Source organism: Anopheles darlingi, chromosome 2, assembly GCF_943734745.1.
Source record: "Anopheles darlingi chromosome 2, idAnoDarlMG_H_01, whole genome shotgun sequence".
In the NCBI taxonomy this organism is placed as follows: Eukaryota; Metazoa; Arthropoda; class Insecta; order Diptera; family Culicidae; genus Anopheles; species Anopheles darlingi.
The window spans coordinates 94,261,902-94,285,856 of NC_064874.1; the positions used below are offsets into that span (position 1 = coordinate 94,261,902).

Here is a 23,955-nt window from a genome sequence, read left to right on the forward strand (position 1 = left end):
ATGGTCTACAAGATCGAGAGATCCTTCTGTTGTACTGTTACTGCTAAAGAAGGGAGAGGATGTCAATTACCAATTAGAGAAAAAGATGAAAAACCAAATAATCGCTGAGATGAGATAGTGTGTAAGCGCGTGCGTTTGAAGTTAAGATTATCCTGCCAAAGGATAGTAGCAGCAAAGATGAACTTTATATGGAAATAGCATCAGCAGTGGAAGGTTACTTTAGTGTTCTATGTGCAATACACTATGCAGAATATGTGAAAAGGGTGTTTCACGCGGAGGGTAGCTGTAGTAGCATAGCAAGCATAAAGGCCACTCGGAGTACAGCAGAGGCTCTCTTAGATACGGGTTGTGCCCGTCCCGTCTAGCCGTCGTCGAAAATACTGGACTGAGCAGGAGCAGTACGCTATACTTGCGGCTCTTCCCTATACCATTCATGGAACTACTTCTTCTACTGGGAACTAGCGGTTAAGAGTATTCTAACTTTAGGGATGTTGTACAAAAGTAAAGGCCTTTTTTCGAATTTACAAACTTTTTGCCCATCCTTTCTGGGCAAGAAAAAATAGTCCCTTTTTCGTGAATATATTCGTGAAATCAGAAGAAAATCAGACAGACACACACCTCGACTGCCTTCTTAATCGTATTTGTATCCAATTTGTGAGCTAGTAGTATAAATTAGCGAAAGCAAAATGTGCCCCCGGAAAAACTATGGAACCAAACACACACGCACCCCCGCTCTCTCTATCTCTTTATCTATCGCTCTACCCTTCTGTTCTTTAAATATTCTCTCCTACAACAATATCGGGGAAAAGGCGACCGATCGCTCTTAAAGGCTTAAAGCTAAATCGATACCAAAGTTAACAACATTCCCAAAATGAGACAAAACTGACGCGCGTATTGCACATGCAGTGTGCAGTAGGGTATTATCGTTGATCGGAATCGTCGATTGCAACCGACGGTCGGTATCCGCGGCAGGTCCTTACACTTGCGATCCTTTTTAGTGCGCCCTCTATCCCCCCCCCCCTTCTTTTAGTGGGTGTTCATGTCATTGTCCTTTGTATGTGAATGTGTGTATGTAGGTAGGTGTGTACGTGTACGAGGCCCTTATTGATGTGCATCGGCATCTACACACGGCGCCGATGTGCCGCTTCAGTATCAGTATTTGTCCTTTCTGCTTCCCCCCAAAAGGGGAGTTAGGATGCTCTATCGATGTTACACGGCTAATGAACGGCTCCTGCTGTTGAGCAGTTACTTATCCACTGCTTCAAGATACCAAAAATCAGCAACAGTACCACAACGGCACAACGAAGCATGCATTAATGCTTGACTATAGAGGACACCGAGCGGGACACTCCAGAGAGAGAATTAAATACCAGATGAGGGAATCGGATAAAAGTGGTGGCACACGATTGTTCTTGTTTGTTGAAAAAAGGAGAAATGTTCCCAATAATCCCATTACCACAATAGCAGATTTATGGAATACGTTAGTGAAGGAAATAGTACCTCCTAGTACGTGAAATACCAAAAGAGAGAAGGAACGTGGGAAGGTTAGAGCGAAAGGAGAAGAGATAGAGGGAGAATATACACCTAAACATAAAGGTAAAAATGATCTAGCATACTACATTACATCGCAAAGCAGCGTAAGGAAGTTTAAAAGGAGAAAAGAAAAGAGGAAAACTATTGAATAGATGTATACATAGAAGACAAACAATCACACACTACACAGATCCACACCTAAATATACTACAAAATCTAGTAGAGTATATATTTTAAATATATCTTTCAAAGCAACTGCTGTTTTCTTTCACTTTGCAACATCCTTCCCGTAAATCATCCGAAAAACTTACATGAGAGTTCCTTTTAATAATTAGAATTCATTTCATGATAGTTTCTTGACTTTGACAACCTTGTTAATCCTCATCTCTTTTCATGATTTTAAGAATTTCACGCTTGACACCAGAGCTACATTTCCACACCACTTTGTACCGAAACCGACCGTCTTCCTCCATTTCCGTCTCGAACAGTCGCGTTCCGCCACCTACACCAAAGTAGTAGGTTTTTGCGGCTAGATAAACAGCTCCTTTCCTCGCTAATTTTCGATCGAAGAGATCTAACAGCTTTCGATAATTTCCAGTGTTGTATATCGTTTCCGAAGATAGTATAAGGTCATACTTGGTATCGTTGTACTTTTCCGTGAAACTAGCCCAATCGCCGGAGAAAAAACGCGCCGGAGAGTCTCCCTTCTTGCCGCTATCCTGTGACCGACAGTTGATATCATAGTTGACCATCGTCAGCTTCATGAGGACATCCTTGTTCTGAAAACGCGAACCATTTATTACGATTATCGATGGAAAAGCTTGACGTGCGCAGAAAACGACTCACATAATCCTGAAAGTGTACTTCAGCGGCGCCCAACAGTTTCGCTTCGATACCAAGAATGCCAGCCCCACAGCCTAGATCGAGCACCTTCTTGCCCAACAGTTTCTTCCGATCTTCCTTGACCAGAAACTGTCCCAAATCAAAGGTACATTCCCACACCTTCAGTCCTCCTTCGTAGCAACCCGGAACCAGATCGGAGTGATCCGATTCGGCATTCAAAATATCCTCTTCGAATGTTTCATCTAGCAAGGCTAGATTGTTAAGGTACTCTATCGTACAATCAGGAGTTGGTTGGAAAGTGTTCACTACATCCGGGTTGATGGTCGAACGCTCCGGCAACATCGTCAATTCCTCGCAGGGATAATCAGCAGCCGTTGAGGACTCGTCCTTTTCGTTTCCTTGATTGCTTTCGTTGTTTGATGGCTCGCTCTTCTGCTCATCTGAAAAAATAAGTGTTGAATGTTTAAAGCTTTCCATAAATGTAGCGCAGAGTTTACCTTTATCGTCTGCACCCTTTTCCGGATCAACTTGAAACCCAAACTTAAACATTCCAACCAGCTCGGCTTAGCAAGAACTCGACCCAACAGGGCTGTTTATCTGAAATAAAGAAATGAACCAATTAAATATTCCCAAATGAATGAAATCAGACATTATGTCTTATAGAACCATAGAACTTTTCCGGAATTACGAACCTTAAAACTTGCCGGCACGGTTTCCGATGGCTTCCTTCCGGGGTGTCCCGTTGCAAAAAGATTTAAAATCCTTTTTCTTGGTTTCGGTCTCGTGGATTTTGGTAGATCTTTTCGCGGTTCCCAAATTCTTAAGGCCCCACACACGAGGCGTAAACTTCTTCTTCTTCTTCTTCTTCAAATGAGGATTTACCCTAGTACGGCTAATGAATCCAGCTTCCTGGGCCTTCTTTAGCTACTCTGGGGACCTAGACCTCGCTAAAACTAGGGACCGGCTACTCTGGCCATATGTCCCAAACGAGGCGTAAACAAGGCGTAAACGTCAAAACAACTGTCAAAAAGACTACGCGTTGTTTACGCTTCGTGTGTGGTGCCTTAAGAATTTGGGAACCGCGAAAAGATCTTGCAAAAACCCACGAGACCGAAACCAAGAAAAAGGATTTTAAATCCTTTTGCAACGCTGTGTGAACTAATCAAACAACATACAATCTACTCTAAAGAGTAACGAAATCTGTGGCCGCGGTCCGGGTGTCCCGGAAGGAAGCCAGAAAAACCTATGAGTGAACAACAACATTCCTCAAAATCATAAAATGCCTGCGCACTGTGTAATTCAGGATTGTAATTTAAGGTACACGCACAGCGAAGAAGTTTCCTTCCACAAGTAAGTACAATTTATGCGAAACTCTGTTCTTGAAAAACTGAACAAAACCTCGGTTAACAGGTTTCCACTTCGGAATCGGGAGTTACTGAAACGGTGGATCGAATTCGCGAACCGCAACCAAAATTGGAGTCCGAGCAAATGGAGCTGCATCTGCAGTCGCCACTTTCTACCGTCCGACTTCCGGGACTGTGCTTTGCGAAGGAATCTTTCTTCCAGTGCCATCCCATCGATCCGGGCTCCTTTGAAGGAGCCTGCACCTTACGATATGAACCAGCAACAGCCGCAAGAGCTACCGCAGCGAGGTGATGAATACTATACTACGGAGGAGTTGGAAGGCCAATTCTACGGAGCAGCAGGCGAAGGCATGGAAACGGAAGAGATTCCAGAAGATGAAGACACTCCCTTGGCCGACATCAGCTGTCGAGTTTGTGGCGAGGTGTTTGGTGGAGCAGCGGAAAAGCTGCTCGCGGATCTGAGTGAATCGTTGATCGTGATAGGCAAATATCTGCCCTTTGTAAATCTCACTTTGCCCAATTTACCCCGGAAAATCTGTGCCCACTGTTCGAAGGTGGTGCACGAGTTTGCCACTTTCTGCGAGAAGGTTCTGCAAGCTCAAACCGATTTGGAGCACCGATTCGCTTGGAATGATGCGACTATATCGGAACATCCGTCGCCAACGGTATCAAGAGGCCCATTGGAACTGGGAGGCACTAAAGTAATGAAAATCAAACAGGAACCTATCACCAATCTGTACATCAAAGAGGAGAAGACCGAAGTAGTGGCAAACAGTGCCAACCACCGACTGAAGGAAACGTTACAGCAGCCAGAGGCCCTCATCTACCACCAGCCTGTGCAAACCATTGCTACTAATAAGAATGGGATCATTTACTTCGGGAATGTGGCGACAGAGCACGGATCCCGGAGTGATACACCGCAGCAACAGCATGCGCCTTATCGGGAATCGACGAAAAATTGTGAAATACTCGAAATCGTAAACCTCTACCCACCGATCGTGGACATTACAAGTGCTACGATCAGGGAAGTGCAACCATGCGAGGTCGAACTCACCCCGGCGCTACAACCTTCGAGTGGGCCACAAACTGTATGTCGTCTGAAAGTGGAGAACACGACCGATCCTGAAGGGGAAATAGATGATTACTATCTGCCCGAGCCGATGTCTTTTATTCAAACGCTCGAGGAGCATAACTACACCAAGTTACCTATCCAAGCGGACGACAAGGATGAAATATTTAACAGTCTTAAAGCTACGGTAAACGAAAGCCAACAAGAATCGATCACAGCTGGTGATTCGATCGAGAAGATTCATTCAGTACCAGAGGAAGCTAGTAGAGGTTGTGGCAGCTGTGGTGAACTTTTTACGCGACGTCGGCAATTACTTTGCCATCGAGTGTTGATGTGTCCGGAACGGCGCAGAACGTACCAGGTACACTGCCCCCTTTGCAAACGAAAATTTTCTTCCTGGTTCCGCTTGAGAGTGCATATGGTTTGCAGGTGTCCTAGAAGATTGGTAAAGCGTAAAAAAAAGTCGATCACCAAGCAATCCGATCCTGTCACGGCTAGAAATTTGGATTCCGAGCTTCAACCGGGAGATGAGGTCCTGATAACACGATATCCCTGCTCGTTATGCGATCGATCATATGGTGCTCCCTCGGCCATGCGCCGTCACCTTGCAGCGCACCGCCCCGAAGAACAGTGGAACCACAAATGTGGCGTTTGCTTTAAAGTTGTCGATAGATTGCTCGATTTAAAGAGACATCTGCGGATATCTTCCTGTGGTAATCCCATACTAGTCAATAGGATCGCCGAACAATCTGCCCCAGGAGTAGAAGTGTCTGATGAAAAACCGGTTACCCCAACCGTGGACATATCGTCCACAGCGATCGATCGCTTACTATATGTTTGCCCAACTTGCAACAAACAGTTTCGATGGTATAGCAATCTTAAGACACACGAAGCAGTGCACACAGGCGTGAAGGCATTTATCTGCGAATCCTGTGGAAAACGTTTCAGTGGACAGGCGCATCTGCTGCAACACCGCTTGACACACTCCGAAGTACGGCGGTTCCAGTGCCAGCAGTGTCCCAAAGTATTTAAGCGCAGCGGTGGCCTAAACCAGCACGTGCGAGCTGTGCATTTGAAAATCCGACCATTCCGCTGTGCCACCTGTGGTTACCAGTTTGCACTCCGGGCTGATATGACGCGTTGTCGACATTCCAAGTTAAAGGAAGCGGACACTTGTTAGCCGAATCGATGAAAATGGTAAATACAGTGGCCACGTTATCATATATGGTTGTTGGAAGAAAACAAAGGAGGCCTCATTTTGCATGTTAATGGACCTTGCTCAAACGGCTAATTCGCTTGGTTGATCACAAGTATCATTTTCTTTCTTAGTGTTTAATACGTTTTTTGCTGACTTACAGTGTTTATAATTGTGAACATCTACAGAGTGTAACGGTTTGTTAATATCTAAAACACGTTTAACATAGTTTTTTTTCTTCATTTCATTCTTTGCGATTTTGGCCGTTCATACTTTCCATTCTAAACTAATATTCCCTCCTAAAACCCCACTAACTAACTCCACTGACAATGTCGAGCCCGTGGGATTTCTGTTTGACCCCACAAATCCTGCATCATATCAAAAATATATATTTGTATATATATTTATATGTCTTTCTTTTCCATCTGAGCTTGGTACGATTTGCGAACTCTATTGCCAATAGTTTGTGTGATTTGTAGAAGGCCTAATGTGTCAAATCCTTTCTATTGCTATCGTCAGTTCTTGTGTTGCCGTCTTGCTACAACTTCCGATATCTTCTGTGCCTCTTCCCAGTGACGCATGCAATCTCCAGCGTTTTACTCAGGTGAGTCAATTCTCTTACAAACTTGCAATTATTAGCATTAAAACATATGTTGTTGGTACTAGTGTTAATGTTAGCAAAGCGTGGATACGTGTGGCCTCTTTAGAGATCAAGGCTTGAGGAACATTCAACACACATACACACACACACTTTCGGTGATCGAGAATTGCGAAGGTTAAATGTACTAACCTGAGTCAAACTCTAATAAAATTTAATACTTAGCGTCCATTCTGGGCTGCTAATTGACGAACTTATGGTACAGTAGGTGCGATGTACGCACGATGACGATTTATACATTTAAAACATGTGACATAGGGTCCTCCATTTTACTGGAAAACAGCCGCTCGCTGCTGGAACTGTTGTCGTCGAACGATGCGTTCCTCCTCCATACGGCGACGCTCTTCCTGCTCCTGCCGTATTTCGTCGTGGAACTTGTTGGTGCGCAACTGCTGTTCGATTTTGGCTTCAAAGAAGTTTTTCGCTCCACCGACTCCTACCTCGTCCACGTCGATCTCGGTGAGGCGGGCCAGTTGTCCCAGTCCGGAGTCAGAAATCAGCTCCCCTGCACGTGCCTTGCTGTCGGTCAGAAGCATGAGAGAGACAATGATAAAGGGTGGGTTTCCTTGTTGTGAAGTCATGTTGCTTGGACCTTACCGGTAGATGAGCAGGAATTCGCGAAACGATATTTTGCCATCCACGTCCTCGTCCACCTCGGCGATCATTCCCTTGAGACCAAGGTGTGTCTGTGGGGCGCCCAGCTTTTCCATCATGATTTTCAACTCGGCCAGATCGAGGTAACCGTCATTACCTACATCGTACCTATTCCAAGAGCGGATGACAAACACACAAGCATTGTAGAAACGAACAATTTGAATTTCACCCAACGGTCACGTCGCCAGGGATCGGTTTGCATATTAATGTAGGGTGATGCACAGTGGCAAGAAGTGTAATGGAATTCTTAAACTAGCTCCCAGGGCACTGGAATCACATTCCTGCCACGATGACTTTATCTTGAAACGCGGTATTTACCATGTTTATTGTTGGCACCGAGTGCACCGAAGGAAGGCCCACAAATGCTACTACCAAACTTGTGGCTGCGGCAACTTTAAATTATTGTTTCAACAAACTTGCACCCGCTCGTCTGTTTGTTGTTTCATTTAGCGAAAACATGAACCTGTCGAGAGGTACGGGCACCCGTTTGTCCGTTGACCAGATAAGCCCGTCCGGCGCACGCACGCCATGAATGAGCTGTTGTTTGTCACTGTTCGCATTGCTGGGCAAAGAAACGGAGAACGATCACGACGCACATGCGCAGGCGCAGCAGTGTGTCGGTGATTCAATCTTGTTGGTCATCGAAATTCAAGTTTTCGTCATCGTCCACCAGTACAGGTGATCATGAGGACTTCCCCATCCAATAGACACGATCACTATCGGACTCCCGTTTGACTGCCGTTGTTGGTGAAACCTGTTTCACCGAGGGAGCAAGATTGATTCAGAATAGTAAAGTTTTGAAACGAAAGAATCGGCAGAACATTGGGCATTGTCTTTCCATTCGATCAATTTGACCGAGACGGTTTTTATGCTCCCTTCCAATCAGGCTTAATTGCGAGGCCATGAATTCGTTGGCCTTGCATGGCGCAGTATGGCCCGTTTAGATGATCAATGCTGCTACAGAGGCGGAACTTCGCCTCACCGCAGTCTCCGGCTTCCTGCTTGACCGTGAAGAAAGTTGATCGTCGCCAGCGCCGTGTCACGCTTGGTCACTCAATGTTTAACATGAAGCGTGCGACCGGCAACCCCTTCCCGACTCGACAATCCGGTCAAACAATACGCATGTGTGGCATGGACAAAATATAAATACAACGGAAGTGACACGATGCTGTTAGGAAGAGGGTGTGTTATCGGTATGTGCCTGCTGCACTTCCGCCGTACCCGAAGAGCCCCCAGAAGAGGGTGAGATTGTCAGTAACGCTGAGTAGGCTGTATAGCGAGAATCGCAGATGAATCATCCGGTGCCGTGGCTGCTGCTCGGTGGTTTCACTCATTCCAATCTCTCTTTCGAAAGCCAATTTAAAATGTCATCATACGGCAAGCGATGTGTGAGGCAATCGATCGAAGTGTCCCGCGCTTGTAAGCGAGGAAACAGCATCACAACCTACTAGAGCAATGGGTGATCGTGAACGGAAAAGTTATAAATTTACCATCGCATCGGCTCAGTTGTCCAGGGAGAGGAGGTCCGTGACTTTTTGTTGGATCGGATCGTGAGAAAAGCCGAATGTATCGGCCGATCAATAATACTGCCGATGAGAGATGGTCATCAGGAGATGGAGGCACTAATCCCACACTAAACGCGGATGATCGTCGGCTTTGTGGTTCGAATTCGTAGTGAAAATGGCAGCAATTCCACGCTGGATCCACTTCGTACGATCGTGTGTGCACGGGGAGCGGAACGCGTGAATAGCGAGAAGGTTCAACTTTCACGTACCTAAGTACCGTAGAGCACGTGGTTTCGGCGGACGTGGTACGCAGATTTTTACGCAACCCCAAGCCAACCCGGCATTCGAATGAGCATCGTCTTCTGTGCCATCCGCCATCGACGCCAGCACACGGACGTAATGCACCAACCGTGATCGATCATTGATCGATCCGTTTAGGCATACCGATCGACGCCAGGTCTAAGTAGACATGGTTTCGTAATGATGCCGCCATTCGCGGTCAACAGCAACGGTCACATTTGGGAAACGAAAAACGGCTCCGGTCCGGCACTGGCTCCGGCACCAGTAAACCCGGAACGTCCGATGATTGAATAATGCGTGTGTCTGGTCCATAATTTGCATTTGAGCCCAGCGCTAAGCTGTGTTGCTTCTGCTGCTGATCTTGTCACCGCTGATGGCTTCTGTACCGGAAAGAGGAATATGGAGGAATTGCAACTGCGGGCGTCACAAGACAAAGAAAGTATGGTCTAGCGCGCGGACCGAGGAAGTGACCGCGAAGAAAGGGTCGCTCTCCATATGGGCCTAGGGGTTGACACACACGCACGCGCTTCGAATATGCATATCTAATCATCTTGGCGGCTAGCATAGCTCTCTTCGTTTTCTTTTTTCGTTTACTGCCCATTCGTTGATCGTTCGGTGGCCGTCCACTGGTGATCAGTTCATAAACCGTCACAGGGGCTATGGTCCCTAGGGCGCGGCAGCATAAGCTCCTGTGACGACTACCGGAATGTCGTATATGCGCGGCCGAGCAGAACCGGCTTTCCAATAGCATATTCGAACAATCGAAATCCTCCGGAAATGGTCCTGAATGCGAGTAGCACGGGAAAGGTTATATCATTCAATGTTGCAAATATGTTGGCGGCTCCATCTGGCTTTGGTGTTATGCTGCTTCTGATCGTAATCGAGCCCACCCTTGGCGGTGTCAACTGACTCTCCGAGTCAGAGAGACGTCAGCAACCGGTTCACCGGAATGGATATCCATTCTGCGTCCGCTGTGGTTTTGTGATTACGTCCCCAAACACGCTCATCAATCCATTTGGGATCGTTAGATGTCATGGAAGTGGTTTCTGCACCGGGTTTCCAGTTGTTATGACACCCGATGGTCTCCTCTACCCCCACGCAGACCCGGGCACGGCTTGCTGTGCTATTAAACCATATTCCAAGGATATATGATGGTTGCTACTGCTAGCTAGTGTACTCAGCTGGTGCTGGTGCTGCTGCTGCTGCTGCTGCTGCTGCTGCTGCTTTTGCTCAGAAAGGGGTTCCAATTTCAACTAAATTGCGTCTGACTCATGGCTTCAATATACAAAACTCACCCCCTTCGCGTGAGGTAATGGTAGTTACTTTTATGATTTTATCATTCAACCATAATTCGCCAGGAAGGGTTTGAATGGCCGCAACATCATACGCTGTCGCAGTCCCAATGGTGGTCATCCAATGGAGGAACTTCGTTTTAGCAGAAACCCGCACTGGCTGATAGTCAGTTTGTTTAAATAAAAAAAAAATGAAACCCTTGCTGTTCCTGATTTGAATATCAAGGCGCTTCCTTAGTCGCAGGGTCGAAGGCAATCTACTATTGCACAGCCAATTGACGCCATTGCTAGCGTTGATGATTCATACAACAGAGCGATATACTCGCAAGTAAACAAGCGCATGTGGTTCATTGCCGGAGCTGTAACCATTATATTCGTTTTATGCCAATGCTCCCTGCGTGCCCTGTAACGCCATGATTACGAGCTCATAATGATGGCGACCAAATAAAAAAAAAAACCTGTCGAATTTCGAACACCTACGCGGAGAAGTATCCATCAGGGGATTAAGGTTGAATTTTATGATCCCCTGCTTGGCTGCCGCAGTAGTACTAGCGACTAATGTTGGTAGCGTTTAGGAATAATTAATGCTTCATCTTCAATAGGGCACCGTAGACCGTAAGGGCAACCACGTACAATGAAATTTATACCCCTTCAGACGAATGAGCATTTGATTGACCCGATTCAAGCTGACCTGCATCAACTGACCGTATGAAGTGGCGTGCCCTCTCCTCTTGAGTCCCGAATTTCTCTTTCTATTGGACCTCCCTTAAGGCAGCTGAATCCTAGACCACCATGGCCTTGTGGGTTTGCTACAATTCAATTACCATGTTCTAATTTCCAAACAAACTTCTGTGGTCTGCACTGGTCAGGCTTCTTTCGCGGTGGTGATCCATGGTGGAACACGCTAATATAATGGTTCCGTCTTGCCGAATCGCGGAACGTCTTGGCACCAAAGATTTCTCGGGTCACGTTTTCACACCACCGCATACAACACGGCGATGGACGATTGATTTGAACTCACGCAGCGGTGGCAATGGACCGTTGCACTCGGCAACGCAGACGATACATGCCAGAAATCGCAAGGAATCGTCAGTTCCTTGCAAGGTAACGTAACGTATTAGTCTTCTGTGCATAAGCTGCGGCAGTGCTACATGCGCTACGCAATGCGTAATCCAGTAGCCGCTTAGTTAATCGTACGATTCGCTTGACTTGCCATGCCGAAATCGGAAAACGATTCCAAATACGTGCTCTAGATGTCATGATGACTGACATGATGCAATCGATCGTTTTGGTTCGAATGTCTAGCGTATGTTGGTCAACCTGACGTCGAGTTCTATACTGCACAGCATGATGTTCCCCTACAAGGCCAGTGCTATATCGAAAATCGCTCTTCATATTCGGTTCCTCACGGCGAGGCGCTCTAGTGCTTGAACACGGCCTGTAGCACATCATCTGAGCAAACGATCTCGTACATGGAACCTACTTGTGGAACATTCTGTAACGTGGCTGTGTGTTATCTTTTCGCGCCCAGACAATCAACATTTGGAAACGGCGTAATATAGGAGAGACAACGATATCGTGGTCCAAGCAGCAGTCACACCAGCGGCATGCTCCAAGAAGTGTAAAGCACAACGCCCTGCTCCGTTGAGCCGGAGTTCCATTGGAATATCAATATTTGTTAGGCGCACACGCCAAGGTGGTCCATTCGGAAAGTGATATTTAAAGATGCCGCAGATGCGTCAGCAGCAGCGTGCTTCTAAGGCATTACAATAATCTTCACGGTAATAATGGCCTGAGAAACCGCGTGTTGCACCGTGGGCTACCGTAGTTGGTGTATACATCGGGATGATGACGGGTGCCGGCGACAACGATGCTCGGTGATGAAACACCGGAGAGCAAACGCGCTTTCAGTTTCGAGCGCGTTTCATAACCGCCAAGCCGTGGCCACAGTCGCCGGTGCAATGATGATGGGGTTCCAGAACGAACAGAATGGCCTCCAGCTATGCACGGTACCTCACAGGGGGTGTAGCGTAAAATGCATTGGCCAGTCCCGAACGGAAAGACAGTTACGGTTGGTTTAAATTAAATGAATTGGCATCAACAGTTGTGGCAGAGGGGGTAGTTCTGGACATTGGTATGTAGAACATTTGAAATTCGCATTCACCGTTGCTGTATTGGCGTCAACCGGCAAATGTAGGTTGATTTTCACATTTTCAACCGTGTGGCCACACGCCAGACATTGTAATACCGTCCATTGTGTAGTGTCTCCCGCATGTCGTTAACCTTCTGCACATAAACAATGCGTGCATAGATTCCGTATGGAGATGAATCCACGCTTTTATGCCGCAGCATAACGAGATGGTTGTCCCTTGTTGGCTGGCTCGCCGAATGTCTCTTGTTCGACAGCCCACTGCCTCCTCAACAAGCAACAATCGATGTGCTTGTAGTCATCGTCGGTAAAGCTGCTCCTGGGACACCACGTGAGGGCTTTGAACTGCCTTTGCATTGACCGTATTGTTTACCACATTCGTGACCCTCGATTTCTCAACGTAATATACCCGCTGAGTACGGAAACCATCAATATCAGCATGATAAAGGCGCGTCCATCTGTGCGAGAGTGCATGCAGCAGCTATTTGTTTGAGTGTTGCTCTCTCAATATTTCTTCCAAATGGCGCCTCTAAAACAGGATCGCCGTTGCTCCAGCAGCAGATGCAGCCATATGGATAACGGCAGGACTCAGGAACGGTCAAAACACCGCGGCACAGCAACGGCCATGAACCTTGTAATTCCATTTCTCTGTCACACCCTCGCACATTATCTCTCTTTCTCTCGCAGTCGCGCTCCTTTGCCTGTTCTAGATCCTGTTTTCCTGCCGCGACGGGACGGATGCCCGTGCCTCTAAATGTTCTTTGAGTGTTCGTCTATGGGATGACCTTCGCATGAAACGATGGCACGACTCACTTGCTGAAGGTGGCCTGGTAGTCCTTGATTTCCTTCCGTGTGAACTCGTGGAATTCCGTGTAGACGTTGACCACTTTGAACGTGGGCTTCACCGATTCTCCATTGTCGAGGGCCTCGTTGATCTGCTGGCGACGGTTCAGGATGGAGGATAGCTCGGCATCGGCTGACATTTTGTCCGTTTTTTAATGCGTTTTTTCGGTTCCACAGAAACGTTCTCACACAGCTGGTTCGCAGGTGGCGGTCGTCACTCGCGCTAGCTTAAAGAAACACTGGTCAAGGCCACACACGAGAACGGATCGAATCGGTACACACCACGGTACACTGTTTGGACAAACTCGTTTAATGAGACTAGCTGGTAGTAGTTGGTTTAACGTGTGTATGTTTTTTCTTTAAATTTTTATTATAAACTGTAACCGACCTGAACGATGATGGTATCTTATCGACCGTACGGGCGCGCTCGCACGTCGTTCGCTCTCGAAAGCACAAGTTAAAATGAGCACGTGGAGAGACAACTGAAACTCCATCGGCCAGCACAATCGAGGGGGCCGGTTAGCGCACGCAATGCATGAGCATCAAAATGAATTCCGAGTGTTTCAGAGAGCCAGTGGAGTAAGCGTGACAAACTCTGTAGGAACGGGTTGAAACGGTGATGTTTACCATGACAAAATACAGCAAAAAACGCAGAAAATAAGCTTTTTCTAATCAACATACAACAATTTAAGACCACACACACCGTTTTTTGAAAACAGTTCGTTCTTTGGCATGGCAATTTCATGTTAGATACGAATGGAAACAAAGATTTTAGTCGTCTCAAAATGAGAGGATTCTGCCGTTTTATTCAAAATAACGGACGCTGGACGCCAAGGTCATCGAAGGCCCTTTCATGCTTCATCCACGGCGCATGCTTTCCGGCGATGAACTAGAGGTCATGCACCAGCATCATACTGCTTCGTTTAATTAATGATGTTTGGAATTATATGCATCATGAGATCAAGTGCGAGCGATGCTGAGCTGTCTGGAGGGACCAGCTGGAAAGAGATTAGAGAGCGTTCGCAATCAACACGCGCGAGTTGCGAGTGCTCCAAGCGCAATGATGCTATTTTTAAACATTTGACCTCGTGCATTATTGCTCGGTACTTTAAGCGATTCGGAACATTTTTTATGAATCATGATTTTTGCTTCTGCTTCGATAACAGAAGAATAATTCTCATAATGAACGCACAGAAGAATAAGTAGGAAATATAGTTTTAATTGTCGACCATCCAAGGTCACACGTGATTCGTAACGGTTTGCTTTCAAATCTTTGTTGAAAAAACGAAAGCCCCCCGGCTCGCGTCCAACTTGGCAACACTGGAACCGTTCAAGCGTTTGGGAATAATTTGTGTTTCAAACCACGCAAGAAAATGTTTGTTGCACTACACTAAACAAGCAAACGTGCTAGGCGTGTTTATGACCACGCATCGATATATCGAACAAGCGATTCGTGGTTGATTTCAGGATAAAAATTACTTTCTCTAGCATTATTCTAAAATCATTAAACGCAAAAGTGTTAATACTTTAATTACCCTGGTTCCACACCTGACACAGAATGCAGAGAACATTTCTAAATCGATTTAGTACAACTTTAATTATGGCATAAGCACGCCGTTTAAATAGAGAGGTGGCTTTGTAAAATTCATAATAGCGAAGAAAATGAAGATGAACGAAACCTTTAACTGCCTGGTGTAACATTGAATTGTTCAAGCATCTGTAAGAAAACCATCCGAACACACTAGAACAGAGGGTAAACTACAAGTTGCGCTTTTGTAATCTGCAAGTTGCGCGATTAACAACACGGCAAAGCGATCTTACGAACCGTCTCACGTCTCCAGCCTCCAGGGTTATCAGCTGTTCTTAGCACCACAATCACCACCAACACCAGCAATCGATCAGCCCACATCATCGCATTGCTCGTTGTCTTGAAGAAAATAGGACGGAAACATGTAAGTTGTAAATCAGAGAACTTTCTCAAGCATTCTCTGCATGTTTTAGAAGATATTCTAACTGATCTTCGAGATAGATAGTCGTGTACACAGATTGCCATTATCTCACTTGATCGCTTTAGAATATGTAGATAAGGCCAGGGTGAATGAAATTTTTGCAAATCACGCAGCGATAGCGTATAATTGTTTGTTTCGTTGCCCGAGATTAATGTTCTAACAATCTTTTCTTTCAGGGAATCTAAACTGTCTCTCGAGCAAGTAAACGCCCTAGTTCCTGGGAAATTTCACAAAACGTTTGAAAACGTTATAGAATGCTGGCCTGAAGCGGCAATCTTCTGCTCGGCGCTACTTCCCTTCAAGAGCCTCCCAGCGCTGATACACGCATTCGAAAATTACATTGAACGCCTACCGAGCGAATCAAAGTTAAAGATTCTGAGACTGTACCCAGATTTGGCTGGCAAACTGTTGGACAGCAAAGAACTCTCCACGGACTCCTCTATCGAACACAATTCAGCCGGTTTAGACAACTTAGCCGCTGAAGACAAGGCAAAACTCAACGAATATAATGAACGGTAATTAAAGGGTATTTGTCATATTGTTTCTCACAACCAAACATTAACAACTAACTCTTTTTTACAGTTACAAAGCTCAGTTCGGATTTCCATTCATCGTATGTGTCCGAGAAGCTTCAAAGTTCGAAACTATTCTGCGCAGTGTTACCGAGAGAATTAACAACTCTATTGATCAAGAATTGGAAATCGCTGTCGGTGAAGTGAAAAAAATCTGCCGCCTTCGAATTCTCCAGTTAGTTTGTGATGTATAATGATTGTTGATTAACGTTTAAAAATGTCCTGTTCCTGTGCGTCTGCTTTTGGTCGTACAGCATTGATTATTTGCAAATAAAAACGTCATGGTTTTAAAAACAACTTAGTAGCACTTGAATTTCAAAGATATTACAAAATCGTTACAGCATCCAAGTGCACATTGCACGTTGTAAAACGGAACAGGTTGTACGTTCTCTGGTTGTCGCTTTTTGTGCATTTAGTTAGTACAACGAAATGGTAGGCTTTTCATTGCTCTTTCACTAGTTTCTTTCTCCAGCAAAGGAATCTATTGTCTTCATTTTAGAAATCACCTTATCGCAGAATTAGCCGGCGAGATGGCTATCGTTCTCGCCACCAAAGCCGTGATAGTCGACGATCTCGGAGCGTTGACCGTTACGGCCGTCGTCATCGTAGTCGTCGCAGCCGCACCCGTAGCCGTAGCCGTAGCCGTAGCCGTAGCTACTCACCTAATTTTCGCCACCGGTCGTATTCGCGCTCACCGGATCGGGGTCGTTCCAGGCACCGGAAGTTATCACCGGAGCGCCGATCCAAAATACGCGTGGATTCACCAGAACCAAGCCGATGCTTGGGCGTGTTCGGACTAAGCGTGTACACCACGGAACCGTACTTGATAGATATTTTTTGTCCATTTGGAACGATCGAGAAAGCAATCGTGGTGTACGATGCCAAGACAAGACTTTCGCGTGGTTTTGGATTTGTGTACTTTAAAAACGTGTCCGAAGCTGCTCAAGCTCGAATGCAATGCAATGGATTGCAAATGCACGGTCGACGAATCAGGGTGGACTTTTCTATAACCGATCGGCCCCATTCACCAACTCCAGGCGTTTACATGGGAAATGCGCCGAACCGTCTTGATGATAGGTAAGTAATTATCGGCTTTCAGTCTCCGTAGCTTAGTATAACTAATATGTATAACTAATAACTTAGTATAACTAATAAGTTTTCTAATTCTTTTCGCGTGTAAATCTCCTAGTGCTCGACATCGTGGATCGTATTCAAGATCTCGTTCATCATCCAGCAACCGTTAGTGCAAGGAAAGCGAATATCTGAAACGTAAGTCGAAAACATTACACTCCAGATTAAGGAAGATTGAAGCATAGCAAGCAAACAATCAATAGTTAACAAAACAGAAAAGTAGAAAAATTATCCGTTTTTCGCAACAGAAAAACGTGAAATTTAATGAAATAAGTTGTAGAATTGAAAAGTGAAACACAGGTTGGCCTAATGTATAATCCAAACAGTTTTGGTTGCAACGTACTATCATTTCTTCGAATTGATTTTACCTTTCTAATTAAATTTTTCATTTTTTTACTTCTAGATTTCATTAGAATCGTAAGTTGATACGTTCTAGACGATTCATTGATCCATTATCATAACGGGAAATTTGCATCCCTTGTAATTTCGTTCCGAATTAATGCCTCCTGTGTTGTAACAACCTATTCATTGCTGTGAAGTATCTCTTAATAAAATATATCTATAAAATTGAAATTGGGCACATAGTTAGAAAATATGTTCAAAACAGATTATTCAATAATAATGATTTATCAATGTATCGATGTGGTTTCAAATGCTGGACTTCATTGAATACGATCTGTGTGTTCGGAACGTTATCTATATAGATAACGTCACACTTGCTATTTATGGCTTTCCATTCTCCGCTCTTGCTGATAGACGAAATTATCACTGTATGTTTTTTATCAATTGCCATGCAATCCGTAACATGCTACCATTCGTAACTTATCATCAGTACTATTTAAACAAAAAGTGTGTCAACGATGCTTCAAACTAATGTTGAATGTTACACTGGCGCAAGAATATGCAACGAACTGCCGCCATTTCATGAGTCTGATGCAATTTGCAACTCTATTGTGCCGGTCCAAAGCATTTTTTCCAACAATTTGAAACATGTTTCATTAATTTTATTGAACAAATTAACAAGTTTCAACGATACATGGTACAAGCTGCACTTGGCAGTCGCATGAATGGCCACATTCAAAATATTAACAATTCACATCACCCTTCGAACAGAAAAGATAAACATCGACTTAAAAGGAATTATCCTAACCAGAATCGCCTGTTGCTGAAACGCTCGTTTGCTAACGCCGTGAAATTGTCACGAACCGCCTCAAAAGAGAGAAAGGATGGCATGGCGCGCATAACAAACCCATACCGGTTGAAGGAGATATGCTTCTAGAAGAAGAAGACATTGGTTTAAAAAAATGTCTCAGAACGTCGGGGGGAAGCGCGCGTACCACATTATTCTGGGTGTGTGCTGGCCCAACAAAACTCGGAGCGGGAGCGTCTGCGAACGAGTATGCGTGTTGGTGGCAAAGCATGTTCCCAAACTCGTTTTTACCGCGTGCGCCGTCGTCACTCTTTTGTCGGACGCCGGAGAAATCGGATCGGAAAACTCGCGGCCCGATGTGCGCGTGTGTTCCGGAGTAGTGAAACGAAACGCAACATTAACCCTTTCAACCCGGGTCGGGACCTGGAAGAAGGTGTCTTTACCTGTGCTGTGTCACGACGTGCTGAAGACCGTTTTGTGTAGAGTGAAGTGAACCGCCATTCGACGCCAAAATGGGAGATCAAGCCGTGCCGATTAAGGGCAACGTTTTGGGATGTAAGTTAGATGGGATTGTTGTACAGCTGTACCAAGAAGTGTATGGCTTATCGAACCAGTAGTACAGCAGACGATGGATGCTGAAACATAGGAACCATATGTTGCGCTCTCAGCATCATGTATGGGAGTGTCAACCCCGCACAACGTAGAAGGCTGTGTTTCGTGTCCGATATCACCTAGCAGTCACAGCCACCGAACCCAAATTTCCCTAGAGGCCAATACTCCTTTAAGCAAGCGACCGATGTGTAGGGTTGTCCTGGGTTTGCGTAGGAGTAGCAAGACACTTCTCAACCCACGACACGACATACTTGCGGTCGGAGGGACAGCCAAGCAGACGTTTGGTTCCTTTTCTTTTCTTATCCCACCCGCACGATTCACCGTAATCTCCTGTCCCGTGTTCTTGCGTCTTTCGTCGATGCGCTTGGTGCGTTCCGATTTTCATCGAACTAAATTTAAACCCCGGCGTGGAAGCGGATGGCGTTGGGCCGCTCCGGTCGTTCTGGCATGTTGGTGCAGGCAAAGCAGCTGTAGCTGTTTTGTTTTCATATGAAAGAATTTATCGGCCACGCAATCGAGGCCAGGATACCTCATCACAGGATGAAACCGATTCTCAGCTAAGGCATCCAGACGCACAAGAAGAGTCAATGACACTTCTTCTTTCGCCCCATCATGCACGTGTCGCAGAAACGCTGCTGCGTAAGGGTACGCATTCCTTATTCCAAACCTTCCCCATTCGAATGTAGGTTGTGTCTCGCTCTGTGAATGGAACTGAGGGAAGACAAGGGGATTAAAACACATTTCTAACTTCAGTACTGCGTGTTAATCCGGTTCTGTGCCCGGTTGCTAATAGACAATTGTCTCCGCAACTATTTGCAGCACCAAACTTCGCCAAATTGGATGCGAGCGATTGAGAGATTACTTTGTTTTCTTATCATGGATTTCATTCATACAGACACAAAAAAAACAAGACCCTAGTCAAAACAGCCCGAATAAATAAACCGCGCGTTAGGAATGCCTCAGTGCGAGATGTGATCTTCGGCAGATGTCTTGAAAGAGCAGGCATGTGGGGGGAGGAATCGTGTATTATTGTGACATCATTACTGCTCGGAGTGTTCGAAGTCATTAATCGTGACCATAGAACGAGTAGCGTGTGTGAAGCGCCTAATGGATGTATTTACATTATTATGAAAGTTGAATTTATAAATAAGCTTAAGAAGGGATAACAGAAATCTTGGGATAAAATTAGCTCTTAATGATTGTATCCCGACAGGAAACATTATTGAAGGATTATTGATAGCATTATCCTTAAGCGAGATAGCCCCTCAAACAGTTTGCGTTTATATCTGATGTAATTCGCTATCCTCGTGAAGTCACATCGAAACGTAACCTGCTGACGAGGCTACACACATATATTTGATTTTTTTAGTAATTTTTCCATCGCTCCTGCCTTGCTTCGCAAACGATCAGAAAGGTCGGCTAGAGGACACACAGGACGCCGGGCCGGCACCGGGTATCTCCGACGACGCTGGCGCGAAAGCGCATTCGCGGATTCATGCGACGAACACGGCCGATTTTCTCCGATCTCAGCAGCTGAGCGGTTCGCTCCCGTGACCACAACAACAAGTGGAAAAGCCAGCTGCGAATGAAAACGAACCCGTCGATGATGAGCGAGAAAACACTAGGCCACGTGTGTTTGCATGCTAGCGTTTTTATCGAAGTAAGCGCGGGAAATGCTTTCAAACCATGCCGCATGTCGGTCGGAGACATGGACACACGGATTGAGGACAGCCTGATTTACGATGGGAATTATTGTCATCTATTGTTCCGTCCGAGCATAGGAAGGTGTTTGGATTGCTGTTGCGATTCGACCTGTTCGTCGAATGAATGCGTGCTCATCTCTTCTGTGGTGCATTTTATGCTCTGTTACGTGTACGCTTTGTCTGTGTCGGAAGTCGGCTGCTCGGTCTGCTTACAGCGGCCACTCCCTAAAGTTTCCATCCGTGAAAACGAAGACGATAGGGAAATGCCTTAAACGACGCTTCCATCCTGTGTGGCTGCCAATTTCGAATTCGTCAACACCCGGCTACCGTTTCATGACCGATAGGAATGAATAGGGTATAACAACAGCGCAAGAAGGGGAACCAGTGTTTGGCCGGATATGCATCGGAGATGCAGTAAGCCTCTCGAACCATCTCACTCCTCGTGGTTCCGGATCGCTACCTCACAATCCAGCGTGGACGAGGGTGTTCCATTGTTTTGTAGGACGTTCTCAAAGTGTGACTGATTTGCATTGGCGATACGCAATCGGGACAATCGGGAGGGAACCACATCGGTGTATGGGACTCCGGGTCTGATAGGGTTTGGACAGAAGCATTTAATTGCGTTTTTGTTTGTCTCGCGGACGCATATCGCGCGGCAATGATTTCGACAGCACGATTCCAAAACGAAACGACTTTCTGCTTGTGTGTTCTGTTTACTGATGCCCTCCCCCTCCTATCTTTTTCACAGCCCTCATCCCTGCTCGCTACATCCTGGCCGTGCTCGGCTCCATTGCCATGGCCATCATCTATGGTTTGAAAGTGAATCTGAGCGTGGCGATGGTCGCGATGTTAAACCATTCGGCCCTTGCACATCACAGTGTGGCCCATGAGATGAAGCAGGAAAATGCCAACGCCGAACCCGTCTGCCAGGGTTCGGGCAATTCAACCGAAGCCGTTGAGGTAAGTCAGTTTCCTTTTTATATAAAACCAAAAAACTTATAATTTACATTTCCTAATACAATGTGTTGCTAAACATTCGGAGTAATTCACTTTCGATTGAATCACAGTTAGCTATGAGTACGATACAATCATTTCCGTTATAGCCTTCATCCTCGTTCTCATTCGATAAGATACAATATGAAACATATGTTGCTGAATATTTAACAACTTCAAATTGATTTGAATCGCAAGCTGTACGCAGTTGTATGTATTTAATGCAACTTCCAAAAATCTTCCACAAACACCAAGCGGACTCAAATGCCGGCAACGTGATAAGGAACGCCTACTGTGCCTCGGGACATGTGTTGACAATTTGCCAAAAATAATCAATTTACAACCTGATAGCGAAGCGAGACCGTCGTTGCGCTCATGAGGGCATCACTCGCTCTACATGGCAACATGAGCCATCTCCTCGATGGGAGAGGATGTGCGTGGCCAATTTGTTGGGCGTCGCATTTCAATTAAGCCTCCGGCGCCAAATTATGACCCGGAGTGCCGAAGGTCAGGGTTGGCTAAACGAATGTCGGAACGCCGAACGTTGACTGCGAATCCACAGAGGTTCCGGCGAGCCGTCTGTTGGTCATTCACCGAGAGGAAAGGTACTTGGATTGAATTCTTGTGGTACCGTGATGATCGCGCGTTTCAATTAACCATCATCACCACTTGAGAATTGGTGGTGATGATGATTCCCCCTTGGTATGCAGTATGATCAGTTTGCGTTCCACTTCTCAATTGCTTTCACTTTCGTTGGTCAATGAGGTTTGCAGATCGCCAGCATTAATAAGCGTTTGCATTATTTAGTACGTTTACGTATCAAACAATCGTCTGATCTATACTTATTGGTTCTGTTTCCTGTGTTTCTCTGATTGTAGGATGGTCCCTTTGATTGGAGTGAGCCGGTGCAGGGTATCATCTTGAGCTGCTACTTCTGGGGATACCTCGTGTCCCAGATCCCCGGTGCTCGAGTCGCCGAATCGTTCTCAGCGCGTTGGGTGATGTTCTTCTCGGTGCTGATCAACGTTGTCTGCACGCTGCTGACCCCGGTGGCCGCCAAGATGCACTACATTGCTATGATTGTGATGCGTATCGGCGAGGGTATCGGTGGTGGAGTCACGTTTCCCGCTATGCACGTTATGCTCGCGTCCTGGGCTCCACCGAACGAGCGGAGTGTCATGTCGGCAATTGTGTACGCCGGAACCGCACTCGGTACGGTCATTTCCATGCTGATGGCAGGAGTTTTGGCCGGAACATTGGGCTGGGAGTCCGTGTTCTACGTGATGGGTGGTCTCAGTTGTTTGTGGATGGTACTGTGGTTGTGGTTGGTACAGGACACTCCTACCAAGCAAGCATTGATGAGCCAAGAAGAACGTGATCTCATTACGTCCTCACTCGGTACTAGCTCGTCCGGTGGTCACAGTGAATCGAAACCACCGGTACCGTGGCGTAAAGTGTTTACCTCGGCTCCCTTCTACGGCATTCTGATTGCGCACATATGCAACAACTGGGGTTGGTACATGCTGCTGATCGAGCTTCCGTTCTACATGAAGCAGGTGCTGCAGTTCAACATCAAGGAAAACGCAGTCGTCACGGCCATTCCCTTCCTGACAATGTGGTTCTTCAGTATGGCCCTCAGTAAGACGCTGGATGCTTTGCGAAGCCGAGGCAAGATCACGACAACGATCGCCCGCAAAACTGCTACCTTTATTGCCTCTGCCGTTCCCATGTTGTGCCTGTTGGCACTGTGTTACATTGGTTGCCAGCGTGGTCTGGCCGTGTCGCTGATGACGATCGGCATAACGGCAATCGGTGGTATGTTCTGTGGTTTGCTTTCGAATCATATCGATATCGCTCCCAACTATGCCGGCACTCTAATGGCCATCACGAACAGTGCCGCTACACTCTCGGGCATCATTGTACCGATCTTTGTCGGACAGATCACTCACGGAAATGTAAGAAAATTCATAGTCAAATCCGGCTGCTGAGGGATATGCATTTATACATGGGGACATATATTTATAATCTCTTTCTCTCGATAGCAAACGATTGGCGCCTGGCGTGTGATCTTCTACGTGACGATCGTCCTGTACGTGGTGGAGATCATTGCTTACCTGCTGCTGGCGTCCGGTGAGGAGCAACCGTGGAACAAAGGTGACAAACCGCCTGCTTCCGTCGAGGCTGCCGAAGCCGAAGCGACTCCGCTGAACCAGAAGGAATCGAAACAAAACTATAACGCTCAGGACCAATAAAAGGGAGACGCTTTCCTGTCATGACGATGGTGTACCGGGCATTGCTGGTACACACTCTCTACTTAACTTACCTACCAAAACCAGTGGTACTTATGCGTTTAGTGTTAACTTTAGTTTATAGACTATCG

General features: G+C 46.1%; 6 protein-coding genes across 17 annotated transcripts in view; 4 read left to right on the plus strand and 2 right to left on the minus strand.

The window, feature by feature from the left end:
• The window catches only part of LOC125950082 (rap1 GTPase-activating protein 1), a 123,473-nt gene extending 121,701 nt beyond the window's left edge, over positions 1 to 1,772 (plus strand). For 11 of the 12 annotated variants that reach the window (XM_049677695.1, XM_049677696.1, XM_049677697.1 and 8 more), the window contains one exon: positions 1 to 1,707. This exon is cut by the window's left edge and continues 598 nt beyond it. The gene's annotated coding sequence lies outside the window, so the exon portion shown is untranslated. The other variant, XM_049677704.1, reaches the window with a different exon arrangement.
• Positions 1,773 to 1,787: 15 nt separating this feature from the next.
• Positions 1,788 to 3,356, minus strand: LOC125950115 (histidine protein methyltransferase 1 homolog). Its single transcript, XM_049677781.1, has 4 exons — positions 3,069 to 3,356; positions 2,874 to 2,973; positions 2,380 to 2,816; positions 1,788 to 2,312 (listed from the first exon to the last, which is right to left on the minus strand). The coding sequence occupies exons 2-4, from the start codon at positions 2,923 to 2,925 to the stop codon at positions 1,908 to 1,910; spliced, it is 894 nt and encodes a 297-aa protein (XP_049533738.1). The 5' UTR covers positions 2,926 to 2,973; positions 3,069 to 3,356; the 3' UTR covers positions 1,788 to 1,907.
• A 95-nt stretch (positions 3,357 to 3,451) lies between these two features.
• Positions 3,452 to 6,608, plus strand: LOC125950086 (zinc finger protein 526-like). Its single transcript, XM_049677711.1, has 3 exons — positions 3,452 to 3,726; positions 3,787 to 6,006; positions 6,524 to 6,608. Exons 1-2 carry the CDS (start codon positions 3,656 to 3,658, stop codon positions 5,987 to 5,989), a joined length of 2,274 nt encoding a protein of 757 aa, XP_049533668.1. The 5' UTR covers positions 3,452 to 3,655; the 3' UTR covers positions 5,990 to 6,006; positions 6,524 to 6,608.
• On the plus strand, positions 6,493 to 16,283 carry LOC125959648 (2-oxo-4-hydroxy-4-carboxy-5-ureidoimidazoline decarboxylase-like; the record flags this gene model as incomplete). Its single annotated transcript, XM_049692476.1, has 3 exons — positions 6,493 to 6,608; positions 15,591 to 15,929; positions 15,997 to 16,283. Coding segments are annotated over 3 exons (639 nt in total), but the record flags the coding sequence as incomplete, so codon positions are not given.
• LOC125950121 (EF-hand domain-containing protein D2 homolog) lies at positions 6,595 to 13,837 on the minus strand. Its single transcript, XM_049677789.1, has 3 exons — positions 13,376 to 13,837; positions 7,260 to 7,424; positions 6,595 to 7,181 (listed from the first exon to the last, which is right to left on the minus strand). Exons 1-3 carry the CDS (start codon positions 13,543 to 13,545, stop codon positions 6,932 to 6,934), a joined length of 585 nt encoding a protein of 194 aa, XP_049533746.1. The 5' UTR covers positions 13,546 to 13,837; the 3' UTR covers positions 6,595 to 6,931.
• Positions 16,284 to 18,487: 2,204 nt separating the features above from the next.
• Positions 18,488 to 23,827, plus strand: LOC125950104 (sialin). Its single transcript, XM_049677766.1, has 4 exons — positions 18,488 to 18,822; positions 21,331 to 21,542; positions 22,454 to 23,530; positions 23,618 to 23,827. The coding sequence occupies exons 1-4, from the start codon at positions 18,780 to 18,782 to the stop codon at positions 23,825 to 23,827; spliced, it is 1,542 nt and encodes a 513-aa protein (XP_049533723.1). The 5' UTR covers positions 18,488 to 18,779.
• The last annotated feature ends 128 nt before the right edge of the window (positions 23,828 to 23,955 follow it).